Source organism: Parathielavia appendiculata (genome assembly GCF_033297405.1).
Source record: "Parathielavia appendiculata strain CBS 731.68 unplaced genomic scaffold N657scaffold_4, whole genome shotgun sequence".
NCBI lineage: Eukaryota > Fungi > Ascomycota > Sordariomycetes > Sordariales > Chaetomiaceae > Parathielavia > Parathielavia appendiculata.
In genome coordinates this window covers 91,554-116,219 of record NW_026944223.1, presented here as the reverse complement: position 1 = coordinate 116,219, position 24,666 = coordinate 91,554, and the positions used below count along the sequence as shown (strand labels likewise).

Sequence of the window (24,666 nt, the reverse complement as noted above, 5' to 3'; positions counted from 1 at the left end):
TGATTCAGCTTCTAGAGGAGAGGACATGCAGTCTACGGAGTAATACAAATAAGAACCCGTAGTTACAGTATATGGTAGATGTTTACACTCCCTTGTGAAATGTGCGGCAGAATTGTGATCAGTCCGAGGGGCTCAGAGTGTTCAATCTGCCTAAACCTGTAAAGCTACTTAGAGCGGCACATTGAATGAAATTTGTAATGAATCAAATCCCCTTGTGGTGTAGTTGGCTATCACGTTCGGCTGTAATGGAAATTATCGATACCGAAAGGTCACCGGCTCGATTCCGGTCGAGGGGACACTTATCTTTTTCCACTTTTCGGCTCGATCAACACTCACTAGCACCACCTTAACATGGAGTTTTGATCAAGGAATGGGGTTCAGGGGTAAGTTGCTCGCAAAGGCACAATCGACCGTGCCAGTTCTTGTTGCATGTACGTTACACAGATCCTGTTATTCCAAATTGACTACTGTTATTAGCTTAACTACCTGACATTGGGACTCAAATTGATGATTCATCTGAATACACAATGACCATTCTCATTTTCATAAGACCTTACTAACAGAACTTTTAGAATCCAGTCACCCTCAACTCCCTAATTTTTTTTCTCCCCTTCACTAAGACCAAAACAAATAGGAATGGCACCTCCAGTCCCAGGGTAGTTTCCAGCTCAACACACCCTCTCCCTTCACTTGGCAACGCCCACACCAGCAAAGTACTCCTTGAACGGTTCCGTCTCAATGGCAAACACACCCTTGCGATCGACCAGCTCAATAGGCGGCCAAAACTCGGCCTCCACACGAGACACCACGCCCGGATAGCTCGTCATGCCCTCGGGCTCGGTGACGCCCCAGGGGTGGCGCAGGACAATGTACTGCTTGCGCTCCTGCGGCGCCGCCCAGCCCAGCACGGAGTAGGCCATGTTGCCCACGAGCGTGCAGCCGCGGAACTTGGAGTCCGAGGGGCGCGTCCAGGCCACCATCGGGTAGATGGTGCGCTGATTGAAGCAATGCGTGCGGACGAGCGAGAGCAGGTCGGCGCCGCGCCGGTGCGACGTCTGGAAGTACTGCGGGTCCTTGTCGGTCAGCTGGCACATGGCCTTGACCGGGTCGCCGTGCGAGGTCTGCGTCAGGTCCGGGTGCTGGTGCCAGTGGTGCGAGGCGTCGCTGTCGCGGGCGGCGGCTGCGGAGGAAGACTCCGGATCATGGGATTCTTCGGAGGAAGAGGAGGTCAGCCAGGCGGCGAAGGCCTTCTCGTAGAGGGGCGCCCACAGCTCGGCATTCCAGGTGGTAGACTGCATCATGTACGAGTGCGTGGAGTAGTGGGCCGTCCAGGTGCTCATGCCGCTAGGCCGGCAGTACATGAGCATCGAGGATGAGTTGTTGGTGGGCAGCTCGCAGTTGACGGTGACGGTGGCGGTCGAGGCGTCCTTGTCGCCGCCCTTGCTGTAGAACTTGACCGACAGGGAGCAATCCTCAGAAGAAGAGGACGACGACGAAGACTTGGATCGCCGGGGTCCCGTGCAGTGCTTGATGACGGTCGGGTCGGCCCAGGCGACGCTCATGAGGGCGGCCATGAACCAGCTGTTGCTGATTGCGCCCTGCACGGGGTTGCTGAACATGGTGGCCTGCTGGCGGTTGCAGTAGCTGATTTCAGTCCAGGAACCGTTGGGGGGGATCCACTCCTCCTTGGGCTTGATGCGGAACGGGGTGCACAGCTCGCGCAGGATCCACGTCATCTCGGAGTTGCACACCGTCTTGCCCAGCGACTCGGGCTCGAGCGTCAGCCGCAGGTTGCCGTTGGACATGACGGCGTGCTTGACCTTGATCTTGTCGAGGTCCTTGAGCCCGACCCGGTCGAGGTCGCCGAGCTTCTCCACGCGGGAAAAGTCCGGGGTAACGAGGTCGCGCGGCTCGAGCGTGTGCATGTCCTTGGCCGGGATCGGCTCGGCCTTGTCGCCGCTCTCGCTGAGCCGGATGCCGGCGTACAGGATCGACTTGAACCGCATGTCGAACAGCTCCTCGTAGTCGGTCTGCAGGATGCTCGATACCAGCCGCGTCGTGGCCGGGTCGGTCCAGCTCAGCTTGCGGCCCAGCACCGCCTCGCACAGCGCAAAGGGGTTGATGGCCCCGATGTACAGCCCGTGCTTAGGCGGGTTGTCGGGCTGCTCAGGCTTGGAACCGGTCATCTTGAACATGTAAGGGAGCATTGAGCTCTGTATGATGTGAGGGAGGCTAAGTAGGTGCCCGAGTGTCGCGGCTTGTTACGAAAAGGGCGAGTGAAGGCTGGTTGCGACGGAGAGGCACAGTCTTATACACCTCCTCGTAGGACTCTTTCTCCTTCACTAAACAACACATCTGTGCGCGCCATCTCGAATCCGTGATCAGACCTCCTCAACCCCTCATCGGTCCTTTTGCCCATCATCCGTCACGCTACCCATCTCCGGTCCGTGTTCTACGTTTCAGCGTTCCATCATTGTCTTCGGCAGAGTGCATACATCAAGTGCCCATGGTGTTATCCCCGGAAGCTAGTGTGTTGGGTGACCACAAGACTCTCTTTCTGAACCTGGAGAGCATCCATGATCCTTGTTGTTGTTGTCGTTATTGTCGTTGACGGTAGCCTTGTTGTCAGTGTTGTCGTCGTCTGCTTCATTGGTTGGAGAGTGGACAATGGAGAGTCTCGGTTTCATCGACTGTTTTGTTACCGGCCAGATCTGCGGCATATCTGATCTGATTTCCGTTTACTCTATTTTACAAGATCTCTGAGTCTGGCAGTTCTCGTTTTGGTTCAGTTATCTTCCACATGTAAAGGATCAGCTTAAGGGTCTAGGTGCGCAGCACAAGGCCGCCTCTACTCACCGTGAGTCTGAGATAACAGAATTGAACCAAAGCAGAATGGTCGGGAAAAGATTCCGAAAGCTTGGTGCAAACAACTTAGCCATGGCTGCCAGGTTTGTGTGTTTCAATGGTGATCAGACCGTCAAAGCCCTGATGTCGTCGACAACACCTACACAGTACGGGAATAGTAAACTGTCCGGGTGGGGGGGGGGGCCAAGAAGTAAACAAGGGGAGTCATGCATGTCCTTCTGTTGACCATGTTAGTGTGATCTAGCAGCATCCATGCCTACTCGAAGCACATGCCGACGTGTGCTGTTCGTCATGGATCTCTCAAGACATAACCGTTCAAACACCAAACAGTCTGCTGACTCCCCCTCGTCTGACAGCAGTCGTCCCATCCATTTTAGGCGTTGTCGAGTCCTGGTGAGCTGTATTGTTAGAGTGATGTACACACGGATCCCGCTCCAGGTGACTCAGGCATGTCGGAATAAAATGAGCCGGTTGTTCCAGTTTCACCCGGCCTTCAGAGTCGGGTTCCCGGCGGCCAGCGTCACGTCTGCCATTCCGGCGAACCGTAACCAGGCATCTATCGCGTGCAGGGGCAGGCTGTCGTGGAAGGCAACCTTAGGATGCGTAGCAGTGACTGGTTGTGCATCAATTCTGATACTGGGTCCCAAATCTATGTGACACCAACCCCCATGAGCCAGTTCCGGGCCAACGCCTTCCCCAAGGCTGAATAATATTATTCTCAAACTCATCTCGGGTATCATCCCAACCAGATACTCCTCGCCTATTGGGCTGCTGTTGCCGGTGCCGGCGTCGGATTGTGCTGCTTCTCCCAGTCCTCAAAGTCCTTCTTGGCCTCCTCAACCTGCTTCTTGAGATGCTGCAGCTGCTTCTCGTAGTCTTCAAGGATCTGCCCTTCATTTAGTCATTCTCTCGATGTGTAACAAATAAGGCAAGACGTCATGAGCACCCACCTTCTTCGCCTTGGCCTCAATCTCCTCCCCCAGCCCATCGCCCTCGGCAAACCCAGGCTTGTTGATCTCGTCCTTCAAGTTGTCAGCGTACCCCCGGAGGATGATGAGCCGGCTCCACAGCTCCTCCATGCGGGCGCTCAGCGCCGGGTCTTGGATATGCTTGTCGATGCGGGCCAGCTTCTGCTTGAGTTCGTCCTCGTCGCCGCTCAGCGCGTACCCGCGGTTCCGCAGCACCTGCACGCGCGACGCGAGCACGAGACACCGCCTGCTCAGCTCGGCGTGCCGTCGGCGCGCGTTGAAGGCCCGTACCGTGTGCTCGAGGTCGTGCTTGGACAGGATCGCGTCCAGCGACGCGTTGATGGCGTGTAGCTTGTTGTTGAACTCGACAATCACCCGCCGCTGCAGCGTCACGCGCGCAATGATGGAGGGGAAACCTGCGCACAGCACGGGGATGTAGTTGGGCGCCGGCTTGCGCTGCAGCGCCTCCTCCCACTCTTTCGGGTCCTCGTTGGGGCCCGGCCCGTACAGCGGGACCGTGTGCTCGTCCACCTTGTTGTAGAGGTACGTCTTGAAGGCGCAGTTGGGGTTTGTTGGGTCCCATTTCTCCGTGATCAGTTTGATCTGCTCCGGGATCGGCTTCTGGTCTGGTTTGGGCGGGGAGAGGAAGAGTTTAGCACAGCACATCGTGGCGTTTGGGGGACGTCGGTAGCGAGAAAAGGTCGGCATATGGAGAGGAGATGGGAGAGAAACGTACAGCTTGTGTGGCTACCCGGCTGCCATAATGAACTGCCCAGCTGCGGGTTGGCGTTTGGTAGTTGCTGGCCCAGAGAAGGCGCAGGCGCGGGCTGCTGCTGTTGCTGTTGTTGCGGTTGCTGCTGCTGCTGCTGCTAGATGTTCGCATCAGCGTTCCCCTCTTCGTCCCCATGCGGCAGGCTGCAGAGCTCACGTTGGTACTTCCGAGCGATGGACCAAACATGCTAGTCGTACCACCGCCAAAAACTGACTGGCCCGCAGGCCGATTTAGTGAAGAGAACATCTAACCGTTTGGGCTGTTGGCTGAACCGGGTGGTGTGCCGAGAGACCCAGGGTTGGCGCAAACGGCGGAAATCCAAATAAAAACAATTGGCGATGGGAGGACGTAGAATCGTACAGATGAACCGTGCAGAAATCGGAGTAGGCTATGGTATGATTGGAGCAGCGTTTATGCAATGTGCCCTGAGCTCGACGCAACTGAGGGGTACCGTATAATAGACAAAGCCGAGCTGTCGTCGGCGATTCTTGGTTGTTGATTTTGGTTGCCGATGATGCCCTTCGCAGCTTTTCGGCCGAAATACGCTCCACTGCTGTTTCCAACTCTCAAGCTTGAAGCGCGTCGACAGTGGCCCGAGCGTCTTGAAGCCGCAGCCAATCACTGTTTTGCGAAATTGGGCCCACTGGTCGTGGAACAAGCCGAAGTTGGAACCTCACACTGGAGACTGCGGCATCGCCAACTCCAAACCACGCACAGCTTCGAATCGCAGGACGGGCTTGCCCAAACAGTCAACATGGCAGCGCGGAAGCCGGTGTAAGTGTCCTCACACGATGCGCAAGCTATTGCGGCCCCCAATTGGGTCCGCTGGAGCTGTTGAGCAGGGGAACCGGACTGACAGAAATGATAGCTTCAACCAGCAGGTCCTCTACGACACTACCCCGCTGCCAGACTCGATCCCCAAGGTCAAGGAGATTGGCGCCAGCTCTGCCCCGCTCCTGTCGGCTTCCTTCTTCATCGGCGCGCGATGCAGGGACTACAATGACGACTACATGCAATGCAAGACCGAGAACCCCGGCAGGGGCGAGTTCGAGTGCTTGAAGGAGGGCCGCCGGGTCACCCGATGCGCCCGGAGTGTGTACGTTGCGGAACCATTTCACGTTTGGATGGTTGTTCTTGGAGTCAGGTTTATGGGATGGGCACAAAGGCGCTGGTCAGAGCCTTGACTGCGGTCGGGACACATGCTGACTCTCCTCCTCCTCCCAGTCTTGAGGACATCAACAAGTCCTGCCTGGAGCAATTCCGCGCACACTGGCAGTGCCTCGAAAACAACAATCAGCAGCTGTGGCAATGCCGGCCCGCCGAGTGGAAGTTGAACAAGTGTGTCTATGAAAATCTGGTGCGTCTTCCGGAGACAAAAGCCGTCCCCGGTTTCCCGGTCCAGCGAAACCATCACTAACATGATCGCCTGCCCAGAACCTCGAGAAGGTTATCCCCGATCAGCCGAAGCAATCGACACCGGTACATCTTAGACAGAAGCAAGTGTTTGCCCACCGATGGATCCAGCGGTGGGAGAAGCCCTTCATACCAGGACAGTCTGAGGCATCGGAGTCTTCTTGAGCGTGCAGTGGCTTTTGTATTTACGCGGACGGTAGGGAGGGGAGGGGGGGTGGTGCTGGGCCAGAACCTGTACGTACGTACATACTAAGAGAGACAGGCTCATCCGGCTATACCATGTCGATCTCCTTGTGTCTAGAATCGTCCACCATCTGCATGGCGATTCTCGCTGTTCAAAAGTTGGTCGAAAGTCGAAAGTCAACTTGGGTGGGAGACCTTCCGCTTGCTGTCTTCGACCAGCTTCTACCAGTGGCTCGATGCTCCTCCGCTTCCGACAACCTGGTGGAAGGTATCTTGTTGGTGCATGCTGGGTATTCCACTCGCAGCATGATGATTTTTATGCGAGGATACCACTCCGCGGCTGGAGATGCCATATGTCCGGATTTCACTCGTCTCTTCATCGACGACTCTTTGGTTCAGGTAGGGGCTGGCATGAGATCTTCTTCAGGGGACCTCAGTGACTCTCCGAAGTGGTATTCAGGGAGACTCCAGGGGCTATGATGGTTACGGCTAACGGGACATACGAGGCTGTCAGAGCCTGAGTCAGTCCACTTAAGTCAAGCTCAAGCGCCATTCCTCTTATCACAAGACCTTTGTCTCTCTTTGAGACAGATTGGCGCTCTCCTCTCTAAGGTAATTGAAGCCGACCCGGACTCAAGGTGGAGAGTCCTACGTTGAGCGGTTTTCGTATTCAAACGTCCAGCAAGAACGAGCGCACGACAGGTCTCGGAGCAGTGTGAGCTGCTGTTATCTAGATCTCGTTCTGCTACCTTGCACCGGGATGCCGCAGACGGGTTGATTGTTGGTGCCGTTCGCCGTTGTGCGAAATTGCACGAGTGACATATCCGGCCAACCGTGTGAAGCTGGATGGTGTTCTTCCCTGTTTTCCCCTGGCCTTCCTGCTTACTACGCAGGCTCTTGTGTGCTTACTCGGGAATTCTGTGTCGCTGTCTTGAGCTGTCGTATGACTAAATAGGGTAATGCAGGCTGCCTCCCGTCTCCGAGCGATGTTGGTTAGCATGTAAGCTTCATAACGTTCGAGGGATCGAGGCGGTGTATTTGGCCGTTTGCTTCTTCCGAGTCCCGCATCACCGGAAACCCCACAATCTACGCCCAACAAACATCCCCGTTAGCCCCTTGCTTTACACCGTCGCCGTGGACATATTTCGGGTGGAAACGAATTCGACTCGTCTGCTGTACGCTCAGGCACGTGGTCGACGCGAACCGGCGCACACAGGTACGCTGCCCAGGTCATTGGAGTCGAGTTCAACCCTCGCTCAGAGGCACAAACAAACAACCGGGTAAGCAACATCCTGAGATCGGCTTCTGATGCAATAACAACCAGAGGTCCCCCAATGTTTGACGCGCGTCGACAGTGCCACGTCGACTAGATGGTAGGGCAAGAACCGAGACCGACGGCAAGAGTTGGCAGCCGTCAAATCGACCGCCATGATGTATGTGGTACATTCACGAGATCAATAGGCATACACAAGCCCCTTCGTCCTAGGACCACAATGGACATGTGTGTACGTGGGCAGTCTGAATGGTCTGTGTGAGGCTCTTACTTGAGAGCAGGGTATCAAAGTCCGGATGATCCACACCTCCGTCTTGAAACGGGTCGTTGAATTTCTCCGGGGCTTCCCCAGACCTCCCAAAGCCGGCACTGGAGGGGTTACACGAATAGCAGCGGCTGATATACTTCGTTTGAGGCCAGTTACGGCCAGCTCATCAGGCCAGAATGGTGTCCAGTCCTATGACACCTGGATTCTGTATTTGAGTTCCGACTTGACACTCGCACTCATCGTGCGAGATTGACAGAAACGATTCTGGGTTCGACATCAAATCCACAGCGTCGGGGCCACAACAGCGGGACTGGCCTGGATTAAAGGCCGGCCTGTGTCGGTGGGAGGCAGATGCCGGTCTCACAGGCTCTCAATGTCCGCTGCAGCTGCTCCGCATCATTTGCTGTTATCACGAGCGCAGTGTGACCTGCAAACCTCTTGTTGGCTTCGAAGGATTTTTGGTTTTTTTTTGAGAGGGGGGAGGGGCCGGGGCGAGGAAGGGGACGAGTGGCCTCGGCAGCTGCGTGGGCTTTTTGTGAGGCGATGGACGTCCTCTTAAGGTTTTGTGGAGATTGTGGCATCGCATGAGGGCTTGGACTTCTGGAGATCGAGAAGGATCTTCTCGATCGACTCCAAACCCTACTTCCTAACTCTTTGGATCTTAGAGGAGACACCGGAATGTCTGCAGCGTCTGAGTCTGAATGTTCTTCAATCGAATTCTAACTCCCACCCCAATGGGGTTCAAGTGGCCGCTCGAGAGGTGCAAGCGTGCTGCTCTACGAAGCAGGCAATATCTGTGGTTTCATGGGCCAGACCGGAGACAGCGACGGTCGTCTTCGGATATTGCTACGGTACGCTAAGGTGCCTAGCCGTCTTCACGGCCCGTCGTGAAGCCATCTCCACCAGGCGAGAAGGCTGGTGCATGCATGTTCGCATGCTTGCGGATGCCGAGGGTCCAGAGCTGCATACATGGGATGCTTGACCGAGAATCTTGGGAGATGTCTCTTTATGACCGTTAAAGCTCGACAAGACATGAAAGGATGCCCGGCAGGAGGGTAGGAGGTTGCCAGCTACTTAAGGGACCATGCTGTTTATTGAATCTGGCCGCTGACAATGACCGGGTTGAGGACTCGAAAACGCTGATAAGATCCATGATTCGTTGAGGCTTTCGAGCTCTCGGGCGCTTCTTCAAAGTTCAGTGCATGGACCAAGAGATCGAGCTGCATGCCGAGCCAAGCATTCCGAGGTGGAGACAAATTGACGTCTGTTAGCGTGTTTCAGGAAGACGCTGAATACGCTCATTGGCCAGCCGTTCCGCTTCCAAACAGAGCATGGAGGTTGCATGAAACCCACTCCACTTTGGATATCCTGTAGAGATTGAGGGAACGTCAGATGATATTCCTGTTTCTCCTGTAACTTGGTCATGCATAATACATCAACTTGTGTTGTTCAGTTTCTCACTCAAGCCTGGAAAATCCGGCCCGGATAGCCGATGTGCTTGATATGGGAGAGCAGTCCGAGGCACTGCGTGGAAAGGTCCCTCGTCAACCCGACTCTGCAATCTGCAAGGCACAGCTCCACAATTGGCTGCTGCAAATGTCAGGGGCGGACCCGCACCGCCAAGTGGAGAGATGAGATTTGACGCCGCGTGGCATGAATCGAAGGTGCCTGGTCGTGAAAGCGGCCATGTCAGAAACATGGGATGGTTGTTTCTTGCCAATGGCCTTGTTACCGTGGCACCACATCTGAAGTGGTCGGGAGACCTTGACCAGGGCAGCAGAGGGGCCAGAAACCATGACGACTGGGCAGCAGCTTTCTCTTGTACATAATGCGTGACAACTGCAGTCTTGGATGGCGGTCGCCGTGGAAGCAGGCCAGAGCCGCGACAGGTTCACGCCGCAGTAGTCCGAGAAATTGGTATAACTGCAATAAGTCTCGCACTTGTATCTGAGACCGGCCAGCCGTCACTGGAACTCGCCCTGAACAGCCGCCCGACGGAATCAATGTGCGAAAGTCCCCCGAGCCCTCTTTGAGAACGCCCATGCTCGCCCGATCCGAGGTCATTTGCCCCCCCAAGCAAGTCGAGCCCGGCCAAAATTGAAGGGCTTCCAGAAACCGGGACCAGCTTCTTGGGTTTTGCTTGGGAATTTGGGGAAGCCCCTTCAACTCCAGGCCTGTTTCCCACTTTTCCAGGGTCTGCGTGGGTCAGATTGGGGCCCACCTGCTCCCGCCTGCTAAGAGCGTCGTCCCTTCCTCCTTCACAACAACCTCACCTTTCCGCCTTTTCTTCACCACGCGGCCGCCGAGTTTGACCTTCAACTCGCACACCTCCTTCTATTTCCCCACCGCTCCTTTTGAAGTCTTTACTTCGTCCACTCCTTTCTTGAATCATCGCCATCGCCCTCGCGACAACTTCGAGTTCGCATCTCCATTCCTTCGAGCGATTCTCACACCTGCACTCGGTCAAAACAGCGACAAACAGTCCGACTTATACACCATTCCTTTTGGCTTTTTCGACGGCGGCGCTGTCACCTGTGTCTTTGAGCAACAACCGGATTCGTGTGTGGTCGGCGCAGCATTCGTGGGATCCCACCCAACCGTGGCAGACGACGAGTAGTATCGCCGCCCTTCGTTTCCCAGTCACTCCTTTCACAGGCGCTTTTCCCCCGGAGGTTCGTGTGCAGCACGAGACTCGACGTCATCTGGATCCAGACAAGCAGGTCGACCTCTTGTCCTACCTTGCATCTGCGTTGGAGCATAAGATCCCATCAGATCCTTGACGGATCCCAAGCATCAGCAGCGCTACCTCCACAGCTGGCCCTGAGTAGCTGAATCTGGCTTCACCTCCTCAAAGGATACAGCACATTTTTGGGTATGTTGATGTTTGTTGGCTTAGCTTTGTTGTTGCGGGCGCACAATGGCTCCTTGTGAACCGACGACCATTTGGAATGGAGCTTTGTGGCGGCATCCCGCACAATACCTTTGTGCAATCCTTCGAAATGGTGGCTGGTTCGGACAAAAAATGGCCTCGTCGACGAGCCATGAACACAGTCACCAGGTTATTTGGGACAGTCACTCCCAAGCCAGGAGCGCACCGCCATCTTTCCCTGTTTACCACCAAATCAGCACACCATGACTGCAAACCTCATTCCCAGCCTCGCCCCGAGATATAAAGCCCGTCATTGTAAATTCAGAAGACACGCTAACCGTCTCAACAGCACAGCAGATTTTCGCCATGAAGTCTTCAACTATACTCGCCGCCTGCGGCGCTCTCCTGGTCACTGCCAGTCCCATCCTCCAGGAACGCCGCCTGTTTGTCAAGACGGATGTCGTTGTTGAATGGGTTACCGTCACCGTGACTGAGGGAGATACTTCCACCGTCTTCCGCCGCCCGAACCACGTCAAGCCCACAACGACCACGACCAGCTCCGCTGCGCCTTCCAGCACCTCGCAGGCTCCTCCTCCCCCTCCTCCGCCTTCATCATCTTCGTCTCTTGAGCCCGCTGTTCAGCCCACCCCTGAACCGAGTCCGGAGCCAAGCCCGGAGCCAACGCCCGAACCCGCTCCAGTTGCAGCGCCCATTGTTGAGGCCGCTCAACCTTCGTCCGAAGCTGCCGAGGCGCCTGCTCCCACCGAGCAAGCCCCAGCTGCACAGCCCTCCGACTACCAAAGCACCGCTCTGTACCACCACAACATCCATCGTTTCAATCACTCTGCTGATGCTCTAACCTGGGACGATGGCCTTGCCTCCTCCGCCGAGATCCTCGCCAAGAGATGCGTCTTTGAGCACGATACGTGGGTTTATGATGCCAATGTATTCAGGTAAAGTCTGCTAACAGAGCTTAGGAGTATCAATGGCGGTGGTTACGGCCAGAACCTCGCCATGTGGGGCTCCAGCGGCGACCCTGAGTCCTTTGGCGCTGCCGGGTCGGTCGCCCGTGCCGCAAGCGATGGATGGTACAACAACGAACTCTATCTTTTCCCACAGGACGACTTTGGCAAGGACACTCCTGACATGTCCAATTTCATGCAATGGGGCCACTTCTCCCAGCTCGTCTGGATCAACACCAAGAAGGTTGGGTGTGCCACGCACTTCTGCGCCCCTGACACCCTGTCCAAGCTGGGCTCGTGGTACACCGTCTGCAACTACTCTCCTCCCGGTATGTCCTTGGCAAGGATCGTTTGGTTTCTCCCCTTTTGCTAACCCTTATCCAGGTAACGTGGGCGGCGCGTATGGCGAGAACGTCAAGCGTCCCCTCGGTCAGCCCCGTGTTGCTGCACCGGCCTAAACGGGAACCCCCCGAAACCTCCATTTTCGGCAGCCAATTACCAGACCACAGGTCGCATGGAATCTGCTGGCCAGATGGATAGCGGCGGCTCTTTTGGAATTTTTCGCTTCATGTAGTGTATCTACTTGTGCACAGATATTCCTTCTCGACCAAGATGCGAGTTTGGCGGTTGGTTTACCCTGCATCTCTCTACGCGATCAACGTTTGCCCGACGAGCCATCCAGCTTCGACAGGTTACATTCTCAGCCAGATATCATGACAAGGATAATCTCTGGACGACGTCATTAGGTGTGGGTTTTACAAGTTGGCTCACTCGGGTAGAATGAGAGGAGTCTCTGGGGACGGTTGCTTCGCTTGTATTCTCTTCGTTGGCGAGGACATGGCTCTTGGCTTTGTTGTCCACCGCCCGCTTGTTTCTTGGGGGTGATTTTGTTATTCATTTCTGTATTGAAATTTTTTTGGCTTCATGTTCAGGGTTCCCTTCCTGGCTCTGGCAGCAGTTAGGGCGCCTTTGATTTTTTTTTTTTTTTTTGGTGACAAGCTGCCGCTGGTCTTATCACTAGTTATTGGATGTGTCTGAGCATCGTGCATCCCAGCAGGCGCCAACGTGGAGGTGTATATGCTTTGTCCATAACAGAACGAACAGAGGTGCGTCTATAACCTTGGAATTCCTGTCTGCGGAAACCTTTACCTTTGGTTTTCGCATACAATGCTGCCAATCCAATTCCGCTTGCAGTACATAGCTGCTCAGTCCGGCGAGCGTTGTCTTTACTGGGGAATGGTCATGGCCTTTCTTGTTTAGACCTGGCCGTTTCGGACCGCCCGGCGGGCCGCTGCAGAGGGGGTCTGGAACCTGTTTGTGAGAGGGGGTCTAGGCTCTGAGTCGGTACTGCATGCCCCTTGACTGGTCTGAAACACGGACGTGATGGTCGGGGTGAGGACGGCCTGTTTGAGCGGATGGTAGTATGAGAACTGAAAGGACGAATGCGGGGGTGCGGCACTGCGGCGCAGCATGGGACAGAGATCAGAGAAAGAGGCGTGGTAAGTTCGGTTGGATTTGAAATTTCTGAGGATGAGTTACACTGCCATTCAGCAAGTGGTGGTTGATTATGTCTGCACCTCGCCGTTGTATAGGGGTCCATGTGCGGCGCCGTCTCTCGCAATTTGATATAGCCCCAGACGATGTATGGGTATCATGCCGCGCTCGTCGCTGATGAAGCCTGCGTCGAGGTCGGGTGTTGTGTATAGGCCGGGCGACGTGATGTGGTCCAGCCCCGCAAAGAACTTGATGGGACACCTGAGGAAGTGAAACAATGCTGAAGAAGGTCCCGGCGGCTTGAGGAGTTGTACGGCTCAGGGACGGATGGTTCATGTGCAGAACGTCAACCCCTTGATTATCACATGTAGCCCTGGACTTGCATCAATCGTGATAGCCAAACCGGCCAACAAGGACACTCAGTGCATCATCGGCTTGTTGCGCTGGTTCTTGAAATAAGTCTCCTACGGTAGCCTGCGTTGAGGTAAAGCATCGGCCAGGATCCAAGCTCATTGAGGTCATCGTCAGTTGTACGAACCTTGACACAGGCGTTTTGATATCGTTGGTGGCCTGCGGACCGGTTCCCTTAGTGTTCTACTCCTCGAAGACCTTTAGTACTACTGTAACACGTTAGCTTGCCCTGACTCAGGGACGGAAAAATGATATCGCACGCTTCTAGACTTCAGCGTCTCCGCGAGCAAAGCTATTCCGGAGCCTCGGCGTCTAGGGTACGTAGCTTGGCCCGCTAGCCGGAGAAGATACCACGTCTCGTCGACTTTGTATGGGATGGAACGCTTTCAGGGGGAGTCAACCTTTGTACCTGAGTCACCGTAAGGGTAATCATGGTTCAACCGAAAAAGTGAGCCATTACAGCAAGCCACCAAGCAATCAGACCGAGCCGTCCCATGAATAGTCATGCCTCAAAACGACCAACGGGAACATCATTGGAGGCCTCCAGCCACCTAGCCTGACAGACAACACTGCTGCTCCCTCCCCCGTCCATCCGTTTGTAAGAGTTTTCCCCGATCACCAGGTGCACGGCACCACATTCCAATTGTCATGCCAACATTCACGACCCGGGCAAGAATCGTCTGTGAAAAAACCTGCCGGCGGCATTCTTCTTCAGGCAGCACTTGTAGCTCTGGTGCCAGTACTTGAAGTGGGCTATGGTGTTCTGCCAGTCGATACAGGACTCGGTCGTGCCGGGGACTCCCGTGGCGTGGCAGCCGTCGTTGACGCTATTGAGGTCGTAGGAGCCGAAGTCGGTGTGGAAGTGTTGGTAGGGAGTATTTATGTGGTTACAGATGACGAAGAAATCGGCGTCGCAGGTCCAGGTGGTTTCGAGCCAGTCGGCCACAACCGAGGGCGCAAAGCCGGCGAGGCCGGCGAGGCCGGCGAGGACGAGGGACCCAAAGCGCATTTTGTTTTTCCTGGGCAGGCCACGAGTTGTCAACAAGGGCACCTTGAATGGATGCCATGTCTCGGGAGGCACATACCAGGTTAGGTACTTGGGTAGGTCATTTGAAAAGCGAACTGCAAGCGATCGAGGCCCCGAGTTGATCTGCACATGCAGACTGAGGAACTGCGGGATATGTCAGTCAACTTATAATCCTCCCCTCCAACGGCGCCAAACTTAAAGAATCATGCTGTCTTGCTCAGTCAAGCCTGAGTTCAGTAATTCAGGTCGTTTCACGTTGCACTTGAGCGACAGCGAGTGCCTAACTGAGGTTATCACGGTTCCCGGTGACAAAGGAGAGAAGCCAGAGCAGCACTCGACTCGTTGGCTTGCTCGAGGGATTGTGATAGTGACCCTTGGCTCTTTCGCGCGTAACTTGAAAAAAGGGAGCAGCAGATCGCTACCATCCTATGATTGTTCCTCGGTCCCGAGTCTGGTCTCAAACAGGCTGCCCAAGCGAGGCTCGGCCCCCAATGGTACATGTACCTAAGCCAGGGTGTTGCTCAGCTCTAACCAGCTAGCGGGATGTATGCCCCTTCCACTACCATACCTCTCGTCATCATCTGACCTCGCTGACTAGGTAGGCACCCACCCCACCGACCGCTTCCAAGCCCGCGTGTGTGCAGGTTGGCTGCTATGGGTTCTGCGCGACTACCCTTCTGCCCTCAGGTTCCATTTGCCTGGCACAAGGGCTCGGGACCCAGTTGATCGCCCGGACAGCTCAGACAAAGGGGAGATAAGGGAGCTGCGGAGTCTCTAGCTGCAGCCGTGTATGGTATGTGCATGCTCTCCCCGCAACTGCAAGGCTCTCGTCGAGGGTCTCATCTGGGACTGGTCCGGCGTGATGACATAGGCAGGGGTAACTGAGTTGATCGTCTTTGGGCCCGGCGTCGTGGTTGGAGACGGGATGGGGGTGTTCCCATGCCCTCACCTATCCTCGACATTTTCCTTGGCAGACGGTAACACTGACCGTGGCATTGCCGGACAGAGGATAGCGGCGCTCTTGACCGGACCTACTCTGGCAGTGTGTACGAGGAACGTCCGGCTTCAGATGGGCGAGTGTTTGAATGGCCAACAGTGGCCACATGCGGATGATCCCGTCTCACCGATCCGCGATCAAAGCGACACCCATGCCCGCTGGATAAATCCCCTCTTGTCTTCAACTGTTCCTTGGCGGGCATGGTCAAACCGAGAGCTTTGATAACAGTATCGGGCAGTACACTAGCATGTGTCTGCCCTCTGGCTTCAATGCTGTTTATTTCATTGTTTCTTCTCATAAAGCTAATCATACCAGTCCAGAGCATTACTCCAACTACCTTGCAGACCGATGCTATCCTTCCAACCTTGGTGGTCGATAGAAAGCGCCTGCGGCATACCACGATGGCTGTGTAGGCTGTGGCTCGATATGCTTCGTCAATACTGAAACCGAGGATAGGCCTCCATATCCCCGAGTCACAGTCGGTTAGATGTCCTTCAAACTGGACCTCACTCCTAAGAAAGTGTAGGCCACCACTTGCTTGCACGCTCGCCTGTCCTGTGAAGCCAAGAGCAACCCGATGATAGACTCCTCCTCAGCTGCCCGTCTCGACGTCTACCCATGGCCACCGGGATCCCCGACTGCCACCTCGCGGCCCTTGTTTGTTTTGATATGACATGGTCCGCCGATCAACAACTTCGTTCTGTTTCAGAAGATGAGATCAAAAATCTTACCTTGGACGCCAACACAGAGCCGGGCCCCTCGCTCGCGGAAACCCCGTCGATTGTATCACCCCCCGGACCGCCCACCTCGAACGAGATGATATGATCCTCAGGCTAAGTGGGAAGGAATTCCTGCTCACTTTTCCCGTTCCTTCTCAAGCTCGCACAATGGAGACTAAGCAACCCCCCCCCCTCCCCCCCCCCCTTCTCCTCCTAGTGTACTGCGCCTCGATACCGTGCAGGATTGTCGGCCCCTCGCCGGCGTCAGGGCAGGGCGTGGACCAACCCTGCCGAGCTCAACGCAATCAAAGCCGCGATTTACGTAGAGACGGATGCGCGTCAGGCAGTCGCCGTGCATTTCGAAGCTCAGCATAACGATCTCCCGGGGAATGAGATGGTTGGCAACCAGACCAACTCATGGGGAAGCTACCACGAGGGGCGTCAGCAGGTCGAGTAAGGGTGAGCGCCAGTAGGCAAGACTCGCCGCCAGTTTTTTCTTCCCAGTAGTGACCAAGAGTAGACGGAGACGGAGTATGTGGCGACGCTGCAAGTGGCGAGAGGGGCTTGGACAGAGACGCCGATTCTACTTCCAGAAGGCCGATGCTCGATATCACACCGTCCTTGCAATAATAGCCGGGTTAATTTTACAGTGACTGGTGGAGAGATGAGGTATCACCACCTACCTGATTAATATGGGCCTGTACTACCCACAAAGCATGTGTCTTGAGAAAGCGCGAGAAGAGCTGTAGTGGTGGCCGATAGGTGTCTGCCTTGGTCGTGCCACCAGGGCCAGGACGTGGCATAGTAGTTCCATTGAGGGCCACCCAGGAACGGAGACCTGTCAGTTGGTTGGAGCCATGCATGACGAGCCCGTGAAATGACAGCATCAAGTTCAATTAGGTAGGTGATTGGTGATTACTTACGCCGGTGCGATTCGCTCTCGGCGAAGTGTTGGTATCTCTCGTATCTCTGTTCGGGTCCACGGTCGCGAGGCGTATCATGAGGGCTTTTACAGGCTGACCACCCGGGATTCGTGTAGCAATTTTGTGAATGTGAGGCATGCCAGCGCCATCAAGGCCGAAGACGCGTCTCTGCTGGCCAAGGACGGCACACACCCCGACTAGGCCGTCCAGTATGCCTCGAAGATGACAGGTTTATTGTGAACTTCGTCCTTGGAATAGAGGGACAGCGTTCTCTAAAGCTCCCAGGCGCTATCCGGTTGCTCCCTCTCAGACAAGAAGGCCATGTTGCGGCGGATGGCCGCTTCAAGAACCCTGCTGCCAGGCTGAATCGGGGGAGCCATGTGGACTTGGCGAAAATACCGAGGAGCCAGCTGCTGCTCATAGATGCCCTAGATGGGTCTCCTGTTCGCAAGCAAGAGGATGCTTGGAGGGGTCGGTCATGCCGTACTTTGGGGTCGTGGCCTCGTCCACGCAAAAGTACAGCGACTTGTAGTCTGGTGACTTGATTCTCTGCCTGCTCCATGCGATCGAAGAGGGGCAACAGCTGGTTCAGCCATGGCATGTCGTGCTCAGGGGTAAGAGTCTAACAGCCAGGAGCGAAACAGTGCGGAATCAAGAAATGGGGCACTTACACCCGAATACTTGAGAATCGGCCCAGAGATGGAAATCCTGAGAAGGCCTCTTATTAGCTGCGTGTCGCAGCAAACAAAGCTAGGGTTGAGTTTACCTGGAGCCAACCCATGCTTGTTCGTTGCTGCCCGGACAGTAACTCTGGGTCAGCTACTTGAGGCTCTCCTGGTTGACAAGGTTTGGGTCGTAGGATTCGGGCATATATTCATTCTCTCACTCGGTAAACCGCTCTTCCCCTTCACTGATGTATCCTTCGGCGGTGTAGGGATCAGGTTCGCCACGTTCTACTGCTTCGCGTTTCCGTCTCACGAAGTGCCGCCGTTTCTGTCAAGGCGTTGCGGCCTGTTGAACAATCAAGTGCCTATCCTCAAGAGATCATCCACATACGGCGCAGATACACGGAACGGTCATCCATGGTACCAGGTGTCGATACGCCGCTGAACCCGTGTCAAAGTCGAGGTGTGGCTTGAAAGAGGTTAAAGTCGGGTTGTTTGCAGCCTGCAGTACTAGTTGCGTGAACCCCTAAACAACCCAATGTCGAGTTTCCATTATAGGTAATCCCAGCCATGCCTGAAATGCACAAAAATTGGCGATAAAAATGATGATATCGTTATATCCAGTCCGGCTTAGAATGACATTATCCGTGCAATGTGGCCCGTGCAAACTTCGTTGGACAATCTCGCTCGGGAGTATTAGTTTTGATTCACGCACCGATAGGGAGATCCGGGGCTCCGACTTGGCATGTCAATTTGCACACCGCTCCTCACGAAGTACTATTCTGCATTTGACGCGTCGCTAATCCCAAGCTCCTTGTTATCACCAACCATCATTCGTTCTCATGCTCGGGTAACACTAAACCCAATCAGGACAAATTCCTTTCGACCAACTCTTCATCCTCCTCGGCCTGCGCTGCATTGTACAGCTTCGCAAAAGCCGACTCGGGCACGTCGAGGAGGTTGTAGGGACTGTCAAACTCGACAAGCCTTCCAGCGTCCAGGACAGCGACCTTATCAAAGTCCATGATTGTGTCAATCCTGTGGGCCACGGCGATGATGGTGTGGCTGGCAAATTTCCTGCGGATGAGGCGCTGCATCACATCTTCGGTCTTTGCGTCGATGCTGTTGGTCAAAGTCAGTACACGAGTCTGTCGGGGGAAGACCTGGTGGGCGCCTACCTGCTGGTGGCTTCATCAAGAATGAGAATGGTGCTGGGGCGGAGCATGGCACGAGCGAGACAGAACAACTGCTTCTGTCCGACTGACAGGTTCAGAGCGTCGATATCGGCGTCCAGCCCACCGTTCTTCTCGACGGTCTCCATCACCTGCACGCACTTCAGTGCCTCCTTGATCTCTTCGTCCGAGGCGGCTCCGATCGGATCCGCGTTGAGACGGACTGAACCCTTGAGGAGGAAGGGGTGCTGCGGCACAGCGACGATCTTGCTGCGGACATCTTGCCTTGGGAGGGTGGCAATGTCCACGCCATCCACCCGGATAGACCCGCCTTGCATGTCTACAAGGCGGAAGAGGCTCATGATGAGAGAAGTCTTGCCACTGCCGGTCCTTCCGCAAACGCCAATTTTTTCACCGGCTTTGATGGAAAGGGAGACCTGCTTGAGAACGAGCTCATCACGACTGAAAGAAACATTCCGTTAGCAGCAAGGTCAAGTCTACCGTAAAGAAAGCCGGGACTTACTTGTAGGCAGCAGACAGATTCTCAAACTCAATCGCGCCCGTTGACGGCCATCCCGGAGGCGGCGTCTCCTTCTCCTCCGGCTGATCCTCCGACACAGCATTCTCAGTGAAGCTCCTGATACGAGCCACTGAGCCGATATGCGTCTCAAGCATCGTCCAGAAGGTAACCAGCAGCTTGATGTTCTGGCTAAACTGGATCACATTGAGAAGCGCGAGACCGACCCCGCCGGCCGCCATGGTGCCGCGAAGCTGCACAACCAGGACCATGAGCAGCACAGCAACAGCGGCGACGACGAGATCCAGGACGAGCGTCAGCCAGCGCTGGACGGCAAACAAGAGATAGAACGGCCGCTGCGAGCGGTCCAAGAGCTGAAAATTCTTGTCGTTCAGGGCGTCCTGCCACCCAAAGGCGCGGATCGTGGCTAGCCCGCTGAGCGATTCCTCAAAGAGCGAGTAGAGCGGTGCCTTGGTTTCGATGTCCATCAGGCGGAGCTGCCGCGAGGTGCGCAGGTATACCTTTTGGATAAGAAACAAAGTAAAAAGCACAATGGGGAACGAGATGGCCGCGTAGACAGAACCGTAGCCGATGAGCGCCATTTGTGCAAGGCACAGGACAAACGCTGTGGAGAGTGAGTATGTCAGAGGTATTTCCAGTTATGTAAGGGGAGAGGGGGGGGGGGGGGGGGGGCTGTGGCATCATACTGGCAAAGGTATTGAGGGCCGCAGTGGGCAGCTCCATATCGATCAGCTGAAGGTCCTGGCTGAAGCGGTTCAGGGTCACGCCGGAATCTGTGTTGACGAAGAAGGACAGAGGCGCGCTGAGGACTGTGTTGAGCAGGGCGAAGTGGAACTTCTCGCCAGATAGCGGTACCATGGTGATAATCATTTGCCTGGAACAACACAGTTAGCATGGATGCCGTCAGGAGGAGGACACTCGTGCGGATACTCGGTGTGCTTACCAGCAGCTGACGAACAGACACACGATGGCGACGCCACCAAGCATGGCGTAAATTCCAAGCCAGTATCCCAGCCTGCCGTTAGGGTTGGATTCGTTGTAGGCAGCCCACCACTGCACCCAGATGGCTATTCAACGCAGTCAGCAATGCAACATGCTGGTAGCGAGGACTTTATGGATAGAGCATACTCGGGAACGACATGCAGAAGACAAAGCCGACAATCGCCAACACAAAGATTAGGCTTGCCCACAAGCCAACCGACTTGATGTAGTAGAGGTAGATCTGCACGTCGCCCGTCCGTCGGCTGGTCCTGTCTTCTCCGTCGGCTGGGCAAGCAGTCTCGCTCGACGTAAGCGAGCCGCGAGAGTCGACCTCATTGGCCTGCGGAGTTGCCAGGCCCGCTTCGTCCTTGTCAAGCTGAAGCCGTGGTGTTTCTTCGTCAGGATCCTCAGGGGTGTACGACCAGTCAGCGCGTGGCAAGTTGAACGAGGACACGTAGCTCCCGGCGTCATTGAGGGCCGCGAATGTGCCTTGGCAGTTGACCTCGCCGTTCGGGCTGAGACATATAATGTGATCTGAATAGGGGAGACGCTTGACTGCCTTCGTGTGAGCAGTTGTCCTGGCTGAGGTTAGGGGTTGGGACGTACCAGATGAAGATACAACTAGCACAGTGGCTTTGGTCTCGCGAAGGATCCCATTCTTGCCGAGAAGGTCATGGAAGACGTGCTGCTCTGTGGTATTATCTAGACCGCTCAAGACGTCGTCCAGGATAATAATCTTTCTGCGAGCATATATAGCACGCGCCAAAGCCTATAACAGAAAATTAGCAATATCCAGGGGAAGTGGCGAGGGAAAAACGGAGAGGCTTTACAATGCGTTGACTCTGCCCACCGCTCAATGCGACACCGCCGCTGCCGATCCGCGTGGCATCACCCAGAGGCAGTTCTCGGAAATCTCGTTTGAGAGCGCAAGCATGCACAACACGGGCATACCACTTCTCGTCATACTCTCCGCAGCCAACGACAGCCTCCCTGATGGTGCCGTTCATGTGCCAGGGGTCCTGGGCGCAGTAGGCAATGCTTGTCGACCCCAAGCTCACGGAGCCTTTCAGTGGCGGGACCTCGCCGAGAAGAGCCTGCATCAGGGTTGATTTGCCGCAGCCGACGGGGCCGACGACCATAGTGAGCTTGTGCCAGGGAATAGAGAGACTGATGCCCTTCAACAAGGGCTCTTTAGCGGGGTCCCATCCAAAATCGGCATCCTGAACGGTGAGGGCGTAAGCTGACGCGTTGTCGATCTTGGGTTTCTCGCCTTGTTCCTCTGGCTTCGGCTTCGGCAAGCCCGTGCGCTCCTCCGAGTCGAGGAATTGCTGGATGCGGACGAAGCTGCCAACGGCGCCCAGATAGGCGGCCAGGGCCATGACCAGGGAGGCGAGCGGCTCCGAGAGCAGGGCAAACAGGGAGAGAGCGGTGAAGACGCGTGCCGTGTCCAGGGTCTTGTCTCCGCTGTCGCGGGCACGGAGGGAGAAGACGGTGAAGGTCAGGACGGGCGCGAAGACTTGAGTTACGTAGGCTAGTTTCAAATGAGAACATGGTTAGCCAAACGCCCCTGAGCTGATTCCAGTGAGTTCGTGCCAGGGCTTACCGAAGACCATATTCCAGATGATCAACCGTCGAAACCGCTTTGAGATACGCAGCTCATCAACCCGAAGCTTCTGGAGGTTTTCAAGGAGTATATCCTTCAGCCCACACATCTTAACGCCCTTCATAGAGGCGAGCATTGCCGACGTGGCCGAGATACGTTTCTCGATGGCCTCAAGCCACATGGCCTGGCGGGACATGATGAAGTTCATGGCGAAGATGGAGCCGAGCAAGGATACTGCGCAGTGTTTAGTTAGGCAAGTACTGTGCACATGTAGGGATCTGGAGTAGAAAGAAACGCAGCTCACAAATCGACACGGCAACGGGCACCACACAAGCCACGCCCAGCTGCCGCTCGAGCAGGTAGATGGCGACGCCGACTTCGACCGAGTTGCCCCAGATCTCGTGCATGGTTTGCCAGCCCTGAACGATGCGCTCCATGTCAGCGCTCATGAGCGTCATCGACGTGGCCGGGTCCATGTCCCTGATGCTCAGGGTGCCTGTCTTGCGATAGACCATGGAGACGAGGCCCGCGCGGACCATGGCGATGGTGCGGTAGGTGCGATGCTGGTACTGGCCCATGGAGACCTAAGTAGAGACTAATGTTAGTAGCAATCAAGAGCAGGATTACGGCTAAGACAGGTCAAATTATGACTTACCGCAATGCCGACATAAACCAAGAAATAGGCGCCAATGAGGCCGTAGCCCTTCTGTGTCGTCTCATCCGTGATGGCCTGCTGGGACAGAGTGATGGCATGGTTGATCAGGAATGGCTGGCAGAAGGAGAGGGCAATGAGACAGGCGCGTGGCGGAATAGTCTGGAGAATGGGCCATGCGAGGACGGCGTAGGATTCCCCCAGCAGAGAGTAGGGTGACTTCTTGGTGACTATCGTCGGCGAGTATTAGCAGCTGAGCAAATCGCTTGACATGATACGAGGAAGTTGCAATGAGACGAAAGTGGGATGGATGAATGAGGATAGAGTAAGCGGGAGGGGTGATAGGAGGTAGGGAGGGAGTGACGGAGCTTAAGGCGGTTACCGTACTAAGAGACACTAAGAATTGAGAGTGGTAACGAGTGAGTGGGTGTGTGAGTGAGTAGGCGAGTGAGTGAGTGACGGGTAGGCACCCGCATTGGAAGATTGGGTGTAGATTGACAGAGACCGGAGAATAAAGAGAGTGAAAAACTGACCTGAACTCCATGCTGCAGCGAAGCGCTTGTAACAGTACGATGCCTGAAGATGCTTGTCGAGCACGAACAAGTCACCGACTTCCAGTTCATGGCTGTATCCCTGCCGGAACAGCGGGTTGAGCCACCAGAAGAAAGACCGGTTGTAGATGCTGCTAGTTGCCTCAGGCGGCTGAGCCCTGTACTCGGGACGGAGCAAGCGACGCTTGTCGAGGACCTCCAGCGCAAGCACAATCAGCTTGACCACAACGGCAGTAGTGCATATGTATGCAACGACATGATTAAGATGGTCTGCTGCACGGAGCCACAAGGTTCGCGCGTGGGCAGTATCAAACAGGAGCGTGGCAAGCAGGTACCCGTTGAGAAGCGTCGAGGGCCGAACCGCACGGGTATGCTCGACGTATGAGAGGAAGCAGAGGCCGAGAACCGAGACTAGACTGAGTGCTGCGCCAGGTAGAGTCGGCCGTGTCCGGACAGCTGAGGGGGTCGCCCAGAGAATCAGCTCAGTGAGCTGCAGTACACCGAGGACTAGCCAAGCAACCTGCACCGTAGTAGAGAATCGAGCAGAGTGTTAGCGTAAGGTAGCTTTCATATGGGGTTACACAAGTGTGAGGCAGTATACTAAAACATAGGCGGGACCAGTGTCAGATGTGCTTACAATCTTGATTGCTGCGAAGTGATTCCCGGCTACCACTTTCTTCTCTCGCTTCCAGAGATGCCAAATTCGAGCGGGAAGCACGAGTAGCAAAAGGCCCACCGGAAGGAGTGTTAGAACTGTCTCCTCAAAGAGCAGAGTGAAGTCGAAGCCGCCCCGACACTCGCCGGCATGGGGACCGAACGAGTCGTCGAGGCGAGCACACTCCAAGGCGGTTGGTGGCATGTGGGCCATGGTTGGCAGAGCTTGACTGGTATCAAACAAACATAAAGGCGCGTAGGCGAGAAAGCACGTACGACACAAGGGAGACTGAACGGAAACAGAGCACTGGGGGTAAGGGGTTCTCGATCGACGAGACTGCGTCGAACCAGACGGGGCTTGACGGGGCCCCAGGCTGCAGGCTTGATATTGATTTTCATTCCGCATTCCGAGATTTCCTTACTCCTTTTTTTTTTTCCAGACATCTTTCCAGTCCTTGGCTTACCGGGCCTGGGCCCGTTGATCCGGGCCCAGCATGGATGGAGGACTGGACTGGAAGGAGGCAAGGCAGGGCGGCATCATGGTTTGCCGTTCAGGAACTTCAACTTGACGATCGATGCCATGGCCTGGCATATTCTGCCCCCTGGCTGACGTGACAACGCATACACGAGTAGAATACTCTGCTAGGACGCCCGATGGAACCTCAGCTGCCGGTTTCGGCATGTTGGTTGCCGACGGTGTGCTGGC

The 24,666-nt window shown here is 55.4% G+C and overlaps 8 protein-coding genes and 1 non-coding gene across 9 annotated transcripts; 3 read left to right on the top strand and 6 right to left on the bottom strand.

Annotated features, from left to right (window-relative positions):
• The first annotated feature begins 208 nt into the window (after window positions 1-208).
• On the top strand, window positions 209-296 carry N657DRAFT_t69. The gene has a single exon. It is a non-coding gene; the product is annotated as a tRNA-Tyr (tRNA).
• A 390-nt stretch (window positions 297-686) lies between these two features.
• On the bottom strand, window positions 687-2,195 carry N657DRAFT_569871 (cysteine proteinase; the record flags this gene model as incomplete). Its single annotated transcript, XM_062788691.1, has 1 exon — window positions 687-2,195. One exon carries the CDS (start codon window positions 2,193-2,195, stop codon window positions 687-689), a length of 1,509 nt encoding a protein of 502 aa, XP_062648504.1.
• Window positions 2,196-2,340: 145 nt separating this feature from the next.
• N657DRAFT_643482 (uncharacterized protein) lies at window positions 2,341-2,764 on the bottom strand. Its single transcript, XM_062792565.1, has one exon. It carries the CDS (start codon window positions 2,718-2,720, stop codon window positions 2,526-2,528), a length of 195 nt encoding a protein of 64 aa, XP_062648503.1. The 5' UTR covers window positions 2,721-2,764; the 3' UTR covers window positions 2,341-2,525.
• Window positions 2,765-3,464: 700 nt separating this feature from the next.
• N657DRAFT_593328 (uncharacterized protein) lies at window positions 3,465-4,851 on the bottom strand (the record flags this gene model as incomplete). The annotated part of the gene is made up of 4 exons (XM_062789940.1): window positions 3,465-3,751; window positions 3,816-4,459; window positions 4,570-4,687; window positions 4,762-4,851. 4 exons carry the CDS (start codon window positions 4,849-4,851, stop codon window positions 3,626-3,628), a joined length of 978 nt encoding a protein of 325 aa, XP_062648502.1. The 3' UTR covers window positions 3,465-3,625.
• A 508-nt stretch (window positions 4,852-5,359) lies between these two features.
• N657DRAFT_632697 (NADH dehydrogenase, alpha subcomplex, subunit 8) lies at window positions 5,360-6,183 on the top strand (the record flags this gene model as incomplete). Its single annotated transcript, XM_062791158.1, has 4 exons — window positions 5,360-5,379; window positions 5,474-5,701; window positions 5,830-5,962; window positions 6,040-6,183. The coding sequence occupies 4 exons, from the start codon at window positions 5,360-5,362 to the stop codon at window positions 6,181-6,183; spliced, it is 525 nt and encodes a 174-aa protein (XP_062648501.1).
• A 4,794-nt stretch (window positions 6,184-10,977) lies between these two features.
• N657DRAFT_570814 (PR-1-like protein) lies at window positions 10,978-12,031 on the top strand (the record flags this gene model as incomplete). The annotated part of the gene is made up of 3 exons (XM_062788767.1): window positions 10,978-11,537; window positions 11,589-11,902; window positions 11,958-12,031. The coding sequence occupies 3 exons, from the start codon at window positions 10,978-10,980 to the stop codon at window positions 12,029-12,031; spliced, it is 948 nt and encodes a 315-aa protein (XP_062648500.1).
• Window positions 12,032-13,885: 1,854 nt separating this feature from the next.
• Window positions 13,886-14,824, bottom strand: N657DRAFT_643478 (uncharacterized protein). Its single transcript, XM_062792564.1, has 3 exons — window positions 14,701-14,824; window positions 14,564-14,649; window positions 13,886-14,497 (listed from the first exon to the last, which is right to left on the bottom strand). Exon 3 carries the CDS (start codon window positions 14,485-14,487, stop codon window positions 14,137-14,139), a length of 351 nt encoding a protein of 116 aa, XP_062648499.1. The 5' UTR covers window positions 14,488-14,497; window positions 14,564-14,649; window positions 14,701-14,824; the 3' UTR covers window positions 13,886-14,136.
• Window positions 14,825-16,428: 1,604 nt separating this feature from the next.
• On the bottom strand, window positions 16,429-17,200 carry N657DRAFT_330808 (uncharacterized protein). The gene is made up of 2 exons (XM_062786862.1): window positions 16,905-17,200; window positions 16,429-16,841 (listed from the first exon to the last, which is right to left on the bottom strand). Exons 1-2 carry the CDS (start codon window positions 17,106-17,108, stop codon window positions 16,527-16,529), a joined length of 519 nt encoding a protein of 172 aa, XP_062648498.1. The 5' UTR covers window positions 17,109-17,200; the 3' UTR covers window positions 16,429-16,526.
• Window positions 17,201-18,577: 1,377 nt separating this feature from the next.
• Window positions 18,578-24,165, bottom strand: N657DRAFT_615650 (ABC transporter; the record flags this gene model as incomplete). The annotated part of the gene is made up of 13 exons (XM_062790471.1): window positions 18,578-18,931; window positions 18,988-19,443; window positions 19,505-20,123; window positions 20,206-20,393; window positions 20,463-20,586; window positions 20,648-21,055; window positions 21,107-21,269; window positions 21,331-22,031; window positions 22,104-22,337; window positions 22,408-22,687; window positions 22,759-22,985; window positions 23,289-23,826; window positions 23,944-24,165. The coding sequence occupies 13 exons, from the start codon at window positions 24,163-24,165 to the stop codon at window positions 18,676-18,678; spliced, it is 4,416 nt and encodes a 1,471-aa protein (XP_062648497.1). The 3' UTR covers window positions 18,578-18,675.
• Between the last annotated feature and the right edge of the window lie 501 nt (window positions 24,166-24,666).

Coding starts and splice junctions, on each gene's coding strand:
- N657DRAFT_643482 (XM_062792565.1), bottom strand. CDS start 2,720: ATGCCGCAGATCTGGCCGGTAACAAAACAGTCGATGAAACCGAGACTC.
- N657DRAFT_643478 (XM_062792564.1), bottom strand. CDS start 14,487: ATGCGCTTTGGGTCCCTCGTCCTCGCCGGCCTCGCCGGCCTCGCCGGC.
- N657DRAFT_330808 (XM_062786862.1), bottom strand. CDS start 17,108: ATGCTGTCATTTCACGGGCTCGTCATGCATGGCTCCAACCAACTGACA. Junction 16,842..16,904: donor TACAGGCCCATATTAATCAG/GTAGGTGGTGAT, acceptor TATTATTGCAAG/GACGGTGTGATATCGAGCAT.